The 14,120-nt window shown below is 43.5% G+C and overlaps 2 protein-coding genes across 4 annotated transcripts; one reads left to right on the forward strand and one right to left on the reverse strand.

Moving 5' to 3' along the window:
- Positions 1–658: 658 nt before the first annotated feature.
- PUS3 (pseudouridine synthase 3) lies at positions 659–9,834 on the forward strand. Of its 2 annotated transcripts, none has more exons than XM_040992710.1 (5): positions 659–701; positions 2,270–2,373; positions 6,870–7,289; positions 7,400–7,953; positions 9,030–9,834. In XM_040992710.1, exons 3-5 carry the CDS (start codon positions 6,885–6,887, stop codon positions 9,532–9,534), a joined length of 1,464 nt encoding a protein of 487 aa, XP_040848644.1. In that variant the 5' UTR covers positions 659–701; positions 2,270–2,373; positions 6,870–6,884; the 3' UTR covers positions 9,535–9,834. The 2 variants fall into 2 exon arrangements, with proteins under 2 accessions (XP_040848644.1, XP_040848643.1); XM_040992709.1 differs by lacking the exon at positions 659–701 and adding an exon at positions 723–1,046.
- Positions 2,669–13,913, reverse strand: HYLS1 (HYLS1 centriolar and ciliogenesis associated). Of its 2 annotated transcripts, none has more exons than XM_040992712.1 (3): positions 13,828–13,913; positions 6,311–6,428; positions 2,669–3,870 (listed from the first exon to the last, which is right to left on the reverse strand). In XM_040992712.1, exons 2-3 carry the CDS (start codon positions 6,322–6,324, stop codon positions 2,943–2,945), a joined length of 942 nt encoding a protein of 313 aa, XP_040848646.1. In that variant the 5' UTR covers positions 6,325–6,428; positions 13,828–13,913; the 3' UTR covers positions 2,669–2,942. The 2 variants fall into 2 exon arrangements, with proteins under 2 accessions (XP_040848646.1, XP_040848645.1); XM_040992711.1 differs by lacking the exon at positions 13,828–13,913 and adding an exon at positions 11,784–11,851.
- Positions 13,914–14,120: the final 207 nt, after the last annotated feature.

Consider the following 14,120-nt stretch of genomic DNA (forward strand, 5'->3'; position numbering starts at 1 on the left):
TGATGGAAGCAGAGCTTCCGCAAGTTGCTCTGTTCTTGTGCTAGGCACCTGCGGCGTTCCCACCTCCGGTATTGTGAATCGCGACCCCTGGTTGCAGCAGCCCGGGGAAGAGTTTTCGGCCCAGCCTCTACCTCCTGCGTGCACGTGCACCACCGGGGCTCGATCCTTTGCACTCGCCAGGACCACGTCTTCTCTCGGGCAGCTGGAGGCTGGGCAAGCCGGCCATCAGGGCCGCGACCTCTCCGTGGTGCTGAAGCCTGCGCTCCAGCCCCGCCGCTCCGAGCTCCCCTCCTTCGTCCCGCGGGCACCACACTTCCCGTCAGACGCCACATTTGGGTAATAATAGTAAATGCTTTTGTCTTAACGGCATTTGTCGTTTAACCAGGTGCAAAATAGGTTCAGGACCTCCAGTCTCAGCTTTCGCTCAAGGGTAGCCGGCATTTAAAATATAACCTCTTGTCTGTTTTAGCGCGGCACTATAACGTCTCCCTTTGTGTTTGCATTGCCACAAGCTCCGGATTCTGCCTGGTCGGAGGCCCAGGAGGGTGGTTGGCCGCAGAAGCATTTAGGGCTGGCTCGGCGTTCGCGCCACTCCATGACCACCGCCGCGGGACTACGCATCCCGGGAGGCTCCGCGCGCACGCCGGCGGCACGCAGTGACGACTTCCGGTCCCGGCCTGCGGCGCGGACGGCTTCGGCAGGTGAGCGTGGTCTCTGCCAGTGGACAGCTCTTTGGGATCTAGCTGGAGGGGACTCTGGGGCGGGCGGCTGAACGGTAATGCTCCCGCCGCGCAGAGACTTTTATCGTTTTTAGGAAAGCGGCGGTGTGTGGAATGGGGCACCGCTGAAGGATGCAGCTTTCTTTTGTGCATGTAACTTCCTGGAGTCCGGGCGGAAGTCACTGCGCCCGAGCTCTTTGGTTTCTGACAGTTTAGAGGCCCTGGGCCATGGAGTTGAACTCTGTTAAACCTGTTTCTAGACACAGCTCGAGATCCCCGCACTGGACGGGGAGGTGGGCGGCGGTCGTGAGGTTGTCTGCGGAATAGGTGTGTGTGCTGTTGTTTTTCAGTGTGGGCCATCTTGGGCATTACCGCCCCTGGTTTAAAAGCGCATCGCGATAAAGGCTACTGTGGCCTCTGATTAGAATGTTCTCGGGATCAAAGTTTTACTTTCCCAGATTAAGCTTTTAAAATGCAACAATGTAAGATTGAGTGACGATGCCCCTTCTACAGACGAGGTGTAACGTGCAGATTCCTTTCATGGTTAAGTGATGACTGCACTGTTGTATCTGTTGGGAGCTCCTACACTGGGGTGCAGGTGTGCTGTGGACAGCTTGGCTAGAGGCTGTTACCACATGCTGGCCGCTTAATAATACTTGATAGCCGGTTAGGGAACTGATTAAGGCCCAGATAAAGAGGGTAAAGAATTTGTATGTAAGACATGCAATTTTGTTTTCCAAGAAAACAGGAATAAAAACTAAAGGTACTTTTAAAGCCACTCAAGACCTGAGTGGCTTTCATCTTGCTCCGTGCTCTTCATTGTGTACACACTATGTGACTGGGATTGTTTACAGCGTATCAGTATTTTGACATTTGAAGATATTCAGATGTTTCCTTGCCCTGAACTATCAAATGTTTTTCATTTTTTACTTATTTGCAAGTGAGTGTATTCTACATCTATCTTGTAGTCACAGATTCTCCTGTTAAATGCCTAAGCAATAGAGCTGGCAGAATTTATTACAGACAAAATGAATTTTAGCAGGTATTAATGGTTAAGGTCATATATGTTGTTTTTTAAAGATTTATTTTCATTACAAAGTCAGATATACAGAGAGGAGGAGAGACAGGAAGATCTTCCATCTGATGATTCACTCCACAAGTGACTGCAACGGCTGGTCTGTGCCGATCCGGAGCCAGGAGCCAGGAACTTCCTCCGGTCTCCCATGCGGGTGCAGGGTCCCAAGGCTTTGGGCCATCCTAGACTGCTTTCCCAGGCCACAAGCTGGGAGCTAGATGGGAAGTGGAGCTGCTGGGATTAGAACCAGCGCCTATATGGGATCCCAGCATGTTCAAGGCGGGAACTGTAGCTGCTAGGTCACCGCCCCGGGCCCAAGGTCATACATGTTAAAAAAGCTTTCAATGAGCAAACATTCTAAGTCTTAAAATGCTGAAACTGACTTCCCAGATTTTAGATTTTCTTCATTGCATTGTATTAAATACAAATTGCAATATAAGACTTGCAGTTGTTATTTTGTTCCGCACCTAAACAGGCCAGATTTTGGTATGGAACCTGCATGACTCCAGATGTTAGCAGTTTGAAATTCTACTGCAGAGGAGGAGAAGCTTTCAAGTGACAAGCATTTCTAAGAGTCTGATAAGTCATTGTATTCTGGAAGACAACGGTTTGAGGACAAAAATACTCAGAAAACTGAAACCAATGAGTTTGGATTTTTCTATCTACATAGCTATCTGAAGTACTCTATTAGCGATGGTAATTACCGCTGCTGTTACCTCTTTAGTACTATGTGTGAAGGGTAGTTTGTGTTCTTCATTCCCATTAGCTGTCATTCATTTGGTGGTGAGAGTACAGTGGGGACCAAAAGTAGAATTTTCTTTCAGGTTTGAGATCTTACTTTGGAAAGTAATAAAAATAGGGTTCAAGCTCATACATTTCCAAAATTCTTTAATAGATATTGCCCAGCACATATTAAAACACAGAAATAACATCAAACAGCAGGAAGGAAGTGTTCCTTACTGATCTGACAGAATAGGAGGGCCGTGCCTGCGCCTTTCTCTGGAATGATTTCTTTTACAACTGCTGAATTTGAGAGGGGTAATCAGCTCAGAGAGACCAATGATGGGTAAAGTTTGTACTCTAATTTTCTGTGGGTTATTTAAGTCTCTTCCTTCCTGCCCTGTGAGAGGAGAGAATAGCAAGACAACTCAGGAAGGAAAGAGAGGAAAGGGAAGTTTCCTGGGCATGACCCCATTTGCAAGGTCACAACGAACACCCCAACGGAGGGCGGATCTTTTCTTCTCAGTTGGTACTAGGTAGTTGTTTGGAACATAGATGTGCTGAGGTTTGGGCTGGGGTTCTGCTCTACAGAGCATCTGCTCTCGGATGCCCCAGCGTAACTCCTTCCTGTGGTCTTCACCAGGTAGTCGCATTGAATCCCAGTCACGTTTGTACTCAAAATATCGGGCTACACGGTCTATCTTGCCTCGATTGCGGCTTAACTGGTCCAGTTTGGGAAGAATGAAGGACTTAGGTCTGCTGGCAACAATCAGGTCTTGTTCATAAGCCTGGGGGCCCATTCCTTCTCTTTGCAGATAGCAAATGAACTGATCTTGAGAGATTCCTTGGTATTCATGTGGTGGATTAAATTTTTGTGAAATATCAACTGGGGATTCCCTGTCTTCTTGGAACTGCAGATTCATCAGCTTTTGTCTTAAGTCACAGAGATACAGATCACTTTCTGTACCGGATTCTGATTCGCTGACCATCGACTCATCTGTAACTAACACCTCCCCATCTGGCTTTCTCCGGAGCACTTTTCTTTTCATCACTGGCTTTCTCAGTCTTTGGGAGACTTCTGAGCCTGTTTCTGAAGTGACATTACTTTCTACATGTGGGTACTGTAGTTGCACAGGAAGAGCAGCTGTCTTCCCTGGGGTCACTGAAGCTTTACTGTAGGGATCGTACTGAGTAGACTGGGCTTCTCTCCTGACATCTCCTTCACCCTGTCTTGCACAAATGTGGGCTAAAGCTGTAGCAGCTGCTAAATTTCGTTCTTCTGGATCCATATTGGCCCATGTTTGTCCATCAGGTCCCATGAGTTCCTTCATTGCTTCCCCTACAACGTGTGGCCATCTGCAAGAGAGAATGCCAGTCAGTTTTCTGGTAACAAGCGATCAGTTCCCTCAAAGGGAGAATGAATAAGGCAACATTTCAGTAATTATAGTAAGATAGTGATGCTGGCGGTATGGAGGGGCCATTTACTCATCTCTAAGGACTCGATGTGAGTATTCACTCTCTTCCTCTAATATTTTGCCACCTTTAGTTCCTATGATAGGATCGGTGAGTTCTGGCATAAGAGAAGCTGAAGACTATCTGTTCAAGGCACAGTCCTCAACGTACAGTAAGCACCAGGCACTTAGTACTTTCTACTACTGGCTTTGTACTAGTGCTTTACACTGGCTTACATAATCCTTAAAATTATGAGGCTGTGAAGGGACAGCTTGCCCAAGGTTCTTTAGTGGCTACTGAAGCTAGAGTTCTGACTTCAGACTGTGCCCTCATTTGAAAACCACAAGTCTTTTATCAATCTAAAAAACCACCACAAAGACTACATTGTGCTTACATACATTCATGTATGTGTGCATACACTTAATTTTTTTTTTTTTTTAAAGATTTATTTTTATTATTTTTTCATTGGAAAGGCGGATATACAGAGAGGAGAGACAGAGAGGAAGATCTTCCGTCCAATGATTCACTCCCCAAGTGAGCGCAACGGGCCGATACTATGCCGATCCGAAGCCAGGAGCCTCTTCCGGGTCTCCCACACGGGTGCAGGTTCCCAAAGCGTTGGGTCGTCCTCGACTGCTTTCCCAGGCCACAGGCAGGGAGCTGGAAGGGAAGCGGGGCTGCCGGGATTAGAACCGGCGCCCATATGGGATCCCGGGCGTGCAAGGCGAGGACCTTTAACCACTTGCGCCACCGCGCCGGGCCCATACACTTAATTTTAATGCAGCTGTAGTTGCCCAGATAAATCTGTTCATTGTAGTACCCTGTCACTGAAATAATTTTTATTACTCCAGTCAACCAAATATCCATTTTTATTTTCTTACTGGACCTAACATGCATATCTGTTGACCACTATTATCCAGTGTTGATATTTACTCCACAAGTGCCTGCATCCATCAAGACTGTTGACAGGCTGAAGCCAGCAGCCTTCAGCTGGGTCTCCCACCTAGTGGCAGGAACCCATGTTCTTGGGACATTGTTCTCTGCTTTCCCAGGTGCATTAGTGGGGAGCTGGATTGGCAGGTGGCACCTTAACTTCCTATGCCACAAAGCTTGCCCTATTTCTCTTTTTAAACTGAAAAACTAAGACACATAACTTAAGCAGGGACTCCCGCCCTTTTTGTCTCCATCCCGTCATGTTGCACTTAGAGGCAGTTTCTATGATTTCTCTATAATTTTCTGTTAACATAACTCTTCAAACCTTAAAAGATAACCATGATAACCAAGCTACCTCAGTTCATGAAGACTTCATTTTGTTTAAAGTTGCTTAGAATCCCAGTGTATGGATACACTGTAATTTATAAGATAATTCTCTACTTATATGGATTCAGTTATTAAAAACATATTACAACAAGAACTGTGTAGGTTTTTACATGTCTACACATGGCATGTGTGGGTCAAAGGTTCGTAATGTGCTTAATCTTGAGAACTTGCCAAAATCTTACCTCTGACGCTGTGCCAACAGTTCGAGTCTCCATCTCTTTCAAAAATGACCTACTATGTAAATGTATCATCTCTCATATTTCTCACACACTTTATTTCTCTGAGTAAAACTGAATCTCTTTATATACTTTAAATTTTTTTCTTATTTATTCATTTGCAATGTAGAGAGGCAAGAAGTCCCGCAAAAAAGACAAAGAGAGATCATCTACCCTCTGGTTGATTTTTTACTGGCAGAAATGTTTTTTACGTGTCAAACTTTTTTGTTTTCTATAGTGTTTTATTTAGAAATGGTTATCTCCAAGATTATAGAAAAATTATAGAACATGAAATTTAATATCTTACATTTAGACTTTTTTTTTCTTTTTGTCTGAAATGCAGTACTACAGAGAAAGAGAGATGTCTTTCATCCACTGGTTTTAGTTCCCAACTGGTTGCTGGACCAGGCCGAAGTGGGGAGCCAGGAGCTTCTTCTATGTGGGAACAGGATCCACTTGAGACATATTCTGCTTTCCCGGGTATATTATCAGGGAGCTGGACTTGAAGTGGGGCAGCCAGGACCTGAGCCAACCCCCATGTGAGATGCTGGCACTGGAAGCAGCAGCTTTACCTGATACATCACAGCTCTGGCCCACATTTAAACTTTTAATCTACCTGTCATACAGAAACTCACAAATCAACCTTCAGAATGGAGACATATCTTCTGTAACTAAAGGAACTGACAGATTATTGAAATACATACCTAGAATTTCAACTGACATCTCTGTGACAAGACATTTGTAAAAAGTACAGAACTCTTACCAAAGCAAGTGTTATATTCAGCTTAAAGTCAGAGATGCTTACTTACCTTTTTTCTGCCATCAAAATTGTTTAAAGTGAGAAAATCTTGTCTCCAGGTTCTACTTCCAGTGTTAAATATAATCATTGATACGTTTTTTCAGTTAGGCTAGCTTCTGTTGCACCACCTGTAAGACAAAACTGAGTGTTAGAAAACAGTACATGTAAACCACCAAAATAATGGAAAGTAACAGAACCTTGAGTAGGCTTAAGTAGCCCATAGAGAGAAACCTTGAGATAGTACACAAATGAGAATGAAATGCTCTAGGGAAAAAGTATCAGTATTAGTCCTCTGTCAGCTATTTAAGAACAGGGAAAAAAAAAACAGATTTTTGATTACTTTGAAAATCTCAGCAATGACAGTTGAATGTTTTTCCTTGTGAACTGGCAGGACAGTGGAAAAGAATATCCTGTTGCTAATTGATTTGTGGTAATTAAGCTAATGCTTGTATCCCTGGGAAAGCAAAACATTCTGCCTTATTTGGCTTTCAATCTTACATACAATCTGAGAGTACTGAAATCAACAAAGGAACAGGCAATAAAACTGATATCCTTTGTTCTCTTTTCAGGAAGTGTGGACCTGTATGATTTGTTCAAGTGGAATTGTCATTATCATGGCTGAAAATGACATAGACAGAAGTCAGACTGAGAAACTCCTAAAAAGAATACAAGAACTGGAACAGGAGGTGCAACAACTTAAAAAGGAACAGATCAATAACAAGGACTCAAATGTTAGAGGACACTCTTCTGGAGCTGGAAAGGCTAAGCGGACGTTTGATTTCAGTGCACACGGCCGAAGGCATGTAGCCCTAAGAGTAGCTTATCTCGGCTGGGGATACCAAGGCTTTGCTAGTCAGGAAAACACAACCAACACCATTGAAGAGAAATTGTTTGAGGCATTAACCAAGACTCGACTAGTAGAAAGCAGGCAGACATCCAACTATCACCGATGTGGACGAACAGACAAAGGAGTGAGTGCCTTTGGCCAGGTAAGGGCCAGCATATTGTTTCTTAAAGTGATAGAAGAATATTCTAGACATACTATAATAGAACAGAGATTTGCATTTGTAAAATACATTGTTTTTTTAAAATTCCACAGGTCATTTCTCTTGACCTTCGTTCTCAGTTTCCAATGGCCAGAGATTCAGAAGACTGTAACCTGAAAGATGAAACCAGTGATGCTGCTAAGGAGATCCATTATACTCACATCCTCAATCGGGTGCTCCCTCCAGACATCCGTGTACTGGCCTGGGCCCCTGTAGATCCTGGCTTCAGTGCCAGGTTCAGTTGTCTTGAGCGGACTTACCGCTATTTTTTCCCTCGTGCCGATTTAGATATTGAAACCATGAACTGCGCAGCCCAGAAGTATGTTGGCACGCATGATTTCAGGAATTTGTGTAAAATGGATGTAGCCAATGGAGTTATCAATTTTCAGAGAACTATTCTGTCTGCTCAGGTACAGTTAGTGGGCGAGGAGAGATGGCAAGACCCTTTCCAGTTATGTCAATTTGAAGTGACTGGCCAGGCATTCCTTTACCATCAAGTCCGTTGTATGATGGCTATTCTCTTTCTGATTGGCCAAGGAATGGAGAAACCAGACATCATTGATGAGCTGCTGAATGTAGAGAAAAATCCCCAGAAACCTCAATATAGGTAAGTTAAAAGGCCAAAGAAAACCTCCCAAAAAGCCTTCTTTCCCATCATTCATGCTTGCTTAAATAACTGATTCTTCTTTCATAAAGCTTTTAATTTGTAGGATATTATGGATGTGTAGAAGGGATTATTATCTTCTAATTTTTTCTCATTGTTAGAGCCATTAATGAGGAAATAGGTGTTTGGACCAAACTGCTTAGTAACAGGACATTTACTTCATCCTTTTTTTTTTTTGATGGTGGTGTTTCTGAATTTATGTTACGAAGTCTTTTTACGGTTTGCTGAAATTGGTCTATTCAAATTATTCATATTAAAGATTGCTTCTTTTGTAGCATTTAGTTGTCATTCTACTATACTTTTTGTCTGTAAATGCAGAAATAATAAGATTTTCTCTTGAGACTAGGGTGAGCTCAGACAGATGTTAATTCATTCCTAAGTTATAAAAACTTAGTCATGAAAATTTTGGATGTTCTTAACAAATTTAGAAAAATACCAAGTTGTTTTAAATTTTAAATCAGTTTGAGGGAGCTACATCAGTAAGCCCAGGTGGTTTGTTACACCACTGACAATTACCTGATATAAGTTTATATCAGGTGAACCATTGTTTGTTGCATTTTCTATAATAACAATAAGCAGTTCAAGGTTAATAACTGTTTTTATTTTTTAATTAATTCCAAGCATACTTCTAATCTTTTATTTATCTGAAATGCAGAATACACAGAGTTCTTCTATCTGCTGGTTCATTCCCCACATGGCCACAATGCACAATAGCCAGGCCAGAATCAGATCTTCCATGTGGTGACAAAGGCTCAGCACTGGGCAATCTTCTGTTCCTTTCCCCCATGCATTAGCTGAACTACGGCTTGAACCAGCACTAAGGTGGTGTCTTCATCTTCTGTGCCAATTCACTGGCCCCCAAACAGTACCTTTTTGTAGCTGTTAGATCCTCACTATTGACCTCGTGCTCTACTCCCCTCCCCCTGCCCCCCCACCTCAACTCAGTAACCTTGGGTATTGGAAGAATTGTTTAGTGGCTGGTTTGTGTTCTCATACTGGTTTTTTTTTTTTTCCTCTAGTATGGCTGTTGAATTCCCTCTTGTCTTATATGATTGTAAGTTTGAAAATATCAAGTGGATCTATGACCAGGAGGTTCAGCAGTTCAATGTCACCCACCTACAGCAACTATGGGCCAATCATGCTGTCAAAACTCATATGTTATATAGCATGTTACAGGGACTGGACTCTGTTGCAGTATCTTGTAGGACAGGACCAACAACGGATGGAATGATAGAATGGAGAAATGTTAAGCCCCCTGTCATAAAACACATCAGTGCCTTTATAGAAGGGGTGAAAATGCGCACATATAAGCCCCTCATGGATCGTCCCAAATGCCAAGGATTGGAATCCCGGATCCAGCATTTTGTACGTAGGGGACGCATCGAGGATCCACAATTACTCCACAAGGAAGAAACCAAAGGCAAAAGGGACTGTAATGACAAACTAGAGGAAAATGCTATTTTTGAGACTCCAACAAAGAAGATCTGTGTTGATACAGAAATTAAAAGTATTATTTCATCATAGAAAATCCACCAGGATCTAGAAAGCAACAACCACACAGTGATGGGAAGACAGAAAAGACATACAAAGGTAGTATTTGCTGCAAGAAGGCCTAAAATTTCATAAGATTTGCCCTTGTGAGATTGAGGGATTCGTTTGTGTCTTCCTGGAAACCTCTGCCTTGTACTGAGATCTTTAGAAAATGTTCTTACTGGTGTCTAAGGTATAGAAGCTTTTATTACAAAGCTTGTAAATCTACTGCAGAGGTTGGAAAATTTCCTAGGATGAACCACAGAGTAAATAAATGTTTTTAGGTTCTATGAACCATAAATGGTCTCTGTTGCTTATTCTTTGAAACATTCATTCATGGACGACAGTGTTTTCCATCCATGGTCTAGTAGTTTAAAAACAAAGAGGAGGCCCGGTGAGGTTAACCTAGTGGCTAGAGTCCTCGCCTTACATCTGCTAGGATCCCATATGGGTGCTGATTCGTGTTCTGGCTGCTCCACTTCCCATCCATCTTCCTGCTTGTGGCCTGGGAAAGTTGTGGAGGATAGCCCAAAGCCTTGGGACCCCATGCTCCCAAGGGAGACCCGGAAGAGGCTCCTAGCTCCTGGCTTTGGATTGCCTCAGCTCTGGCCATTGGGGAGTGAATTAGCAGATGGAAGATCTTTCTGTGTTACTTCCTTCTCTGTATATCTGCCATTAAAATAAATAAATAAAATAAAATATAAATCTTTAGAAAAAAAACAAGGAACCAGTTAGGGAAATGAAGCTCTTAGGTGTGTCTGGGAAAGAAGCTGCAGCTTCTTTAGAGATTACATCACATGCATTCAGGTACTATAATACAGTACACGAAGGGGGAACTGGCTCCAGACTCTACCTGAACCAGAAAGTACTTGCTTAAAACAGATGTAGTTTTCTGCTTTCCTTGAGTGTTTGATGCCAGTTAGTTGAATCTGGATGTGGAACCTGTGGACACAGCCAGCTGTACTTCAGTGTGACTTGAGGGTGACATGAATATAGTAAGCAAGGGCTACAACTATAAATCTTCCGTAAAAATCTGATTCTAACTTGAGTGGCCACTGAGGAAAGTACAAAATCCATATAGAATCCTAAATTCAAACATTGCTCCAGGAATTCTGTAGTTTGAAAGGAGATAAGACTGAAGGCAGGGGGCCTGGTAGGCTCAGTGTAATGACTGTCTAGATTTGTAGTCAGAGGAATGGAGGCAGAGGTATCTGAATTGCAGATTAAGACATTAAAAGCAGTAGTTCAACAGAAAGGAGCTCTCAGGTTAATTCCTAGTTTCAGATCTATTAGTGGCCAGTGGCACCCAGATATTGAGATAGGAAAATGAAGTGGGGCTTTCCTTATTCTTGAAGCAAACTTGGTAAGGGACCCTCAAAATACTACTGACAAGCATCAATATATATAAATATTCAAGAGTTCAGATCTCTTCAAGTAAATGAACTCAGACCTTTTGTCTCAGTAATAATTTTCATGATTACAGTGTTACCCATATAATCATACCATATGCCTATGAAATTATAAGATTTATTCACCAACTGACAAGTTAATTTTTTTCTTATCTGTTTAAGAATCCAGGGAGAACAGTATTTTTCTGGTGCAAAACATTTCAACATCCATGCACGTAAAAAACCTTCAAAAAGTTAATGCAAATTGCCTATTATGAAAAGCTATACATGGACTTCAGTCTTATTTTCTAATCAAATTAAACTTATTGTGTAATTCAGTTATTCCATGAACTTTCTTGAATTACTCTCCCATGGTTTTGGCCACAAGCTGCTACTCAAAAAATATAACTGGCATATGGATTAATTCAAACAGTACTAACATGCAGAGAGCAAACTGATAATGCTAAATGCTGAAGGAGAGAAGAGTATAAAAAGATGTAACAGAAAAGTTCTAATGGTAGGAAGTCAGCATGAGAAAAGGGAAGTGACCGTCCAAGTCGCACGGCCCAGCAGGAAAGGTGCACATACTCCTGTTAATGATGAATGGCATAAAGTAACAAGATTTTTATTTAGAGTAGCCAGCTGTACTAAAAAGGTCTTCTGGATTTTGAATCATAATTACTTTTTAGGAGCTGGCTAGCCGACATTATGTCCTTCATGTTCTTGAGGTATAATTACTACAACCTTCAATTTTGATGTGAAGGTTCCCCCCCCCCCCACCTTTTAGTGTAATTATTGAGCATTGCAGAAAATCCCTAAACAAGCAAACCAAAAGTTATTTTTTCAATTTCTTACCTTTTTTCAATGTTTCTTGATTGACATTAGTATTTAAAAAAAAAAACCCAACAACACAAAAAACACCTAGAAAAGAAGAAAAGAGTAACAAATCATTTCTCAATAATTGTATTAATTGTGAAAAATTTTTATTTATTGCAATGCACGAAGCTGAAACCGGACCCAGTGTCAGGACTTGGGCCTAAGCACTGTAATCTGGCAAGTGGGCATTTTAAGCAGTGTCTTTACCACTGCCCCAAACCATCCAGCCTTCATTTCTTTTTGTAGGAATGCAACTTTAGAGCAGTGCTATGTGAGTGGAAAAGCCTTAACTAAGAGCCAGACACTAGTTCAGTTTGTAGAGGCAAAGTAGTTACAGAAGACCCCAGATCTTCAGTAAAATCCTTTCAAGGTATTAACTATAAATAAGGATTTAGTAACCTCAATTGTTTTTTATTCTTATGTTCTGTTTTACAATTTGCAGGTGTTGGGCTTCCTCCTCCCTCTCCCCCACCATCTCCTTCCTCTATCCCCCATTAGTAACCTCATCTTTGATATGGGCTGGGCACTGTAACACAGTGGGCTAAGCTCCTGCTTCAGGTACCTACACTCCATATCCAAGGACAGGTGAGAGTCCCCAGTCTACTACTGAGGATGATGGCGGCAGTACTTGAGCCCTTGCCACCTACAGGGGGGGTCTGGATGGAGGTCCTGGCTCCTGGCTGCAGTCCCATCCAGCCCTGACCACTGGCATTCGGGGGAGGGACCAATGAGCTCAAGATTTCTGCCACTCTTCCTTCCAAATAAACCTAGATGTTTGCAATCAGTAAAATACAGACTTCAGTCAGGTCAATGGTGGCTGTTAATTTTTTTGCTTTGCTATAAAGGCCTGGCAATCTTTTCAGACATTACACATCAGAATCTCAACAGAGAGAAGGCAGCTGACCTACTAAAAACTTACAAAGAAATCAGTTTTTCCGGAGGGCAGTGCAGTACATATCAGATTCTATACCACATTCCCTTCCAGGATAAGGAGACAAAATGGATAAGAAGGCAAACATGTAGGTGAACAGGTGACCACTACTATACTAAGAGATTTTATGACCATAAAGATATTTACTGGTAACATAAATGTCCATCAGTAGAGATCAGTTAAGCAACATGGAAATATAATCAAAAGATGCTTATTTTGGTCCAAAAATTTTGAAAATAGTTTTTTCCATAGTGTGCATTTTCCAAGAACTTTTTCAAGTACTCATGTACACAATACAATCCAGTGTTGACAAGAAATGCTATGCATCCATTAAAACAGTAATGGACATTTACAGCTGCCAGAAGTCAGCTGCCAATGAGCAACTGATTCAACAGGGCATGTGTTCACACTACAGCTGTGGTAACCCAAATGTGAGCAGCGTTTTATCCAATGACTATCAGCAGCTGACGAATTACCACTATTTCCTTCTTTTTACCTCATTACTGCTGCTTGTATTTATTTGTACAGACACATACACATACATGCAAAGCAAATTCTTGTCCAATTTATCTCCATGGAATAAACCCATGGAAGAGGATGGCAGACACTGCACACAGTTTAACCCGGGACGGAATGACGGAAGGTCACACACACCGGCATTCTAAAAGGAACTCTTAATGTTCTTATTAATTAGAAATTTTTGTTATCCTAAAGCAGAATACATTTTTAAAACGTGGGCCTACCTAGAGCGCTTCAGTTTTACCCGCTCCTATGCCACCTCACCGGGCAAGGATCTGAAAAGGTAATGGGGTGACCAGGCTGGGTGCCCGTGTCGCCCCCTGTGGGCGCGGCTCTGTCCAGGATCGCCCCCCGGGACCTCCCCTTCCCCGGGCTCCGTCCTCGGCCCCGACGCCCCTGCGCCCGCGGCGGGCAGCACACATTGTGACCTCGAGGGCCGCACTGCCCACTGCAGCGGCGCCGCGCCCGGGGAGACATCCCGGCCAAACACACCCGGGGGCCGGCGTGGGGAAAGGGACGGGCTCGGGCTCCCGCAGCAGCGGACGGGCCGCACCCTCACGTCGGCCCACTCACCTCACCGCACCTCCCGGGATTCGGTGAGCGTTCGGCAGCCGCCGAGGGCGCAGCGCATCCCCACACGCCCAGCCTGCCGTTAACCGTCAGGTCGCCGAGGTTTAAATCCCGAAAGCCAACGGGCACGCTCGGCACCGCCTTCCCTCTCTCTGACTGGCCGAGACCGCGCGTCCCCCACGGCGGCCTGCTGATTGGCGGCTGTCGGACGCGGGGTTGGAAGGGTCGGGCCCGCCTCGCAGTGGCGCCCGGCGCCTTTAGGGCCGGGAAGGGGAAGGGAGGGACGCGAGCTGGTG

Source organism: Ochotona curzoniae, unplaced genomic scaffold (genome assembly GCF_017591425.1).
Source record: "Ochotona curzoniae isolate NIBS_2020 unplaced genomic scaffold, NIBS_Ocur_1.0 contig_832, whole genome shotgun sequence".
Lineage (NCBI taxonomy): Eukaryota > Metazoa > Chordata > Mammalia > Lagomorpha > Ochotonidae > Ochotona > Ochotona curzoniae.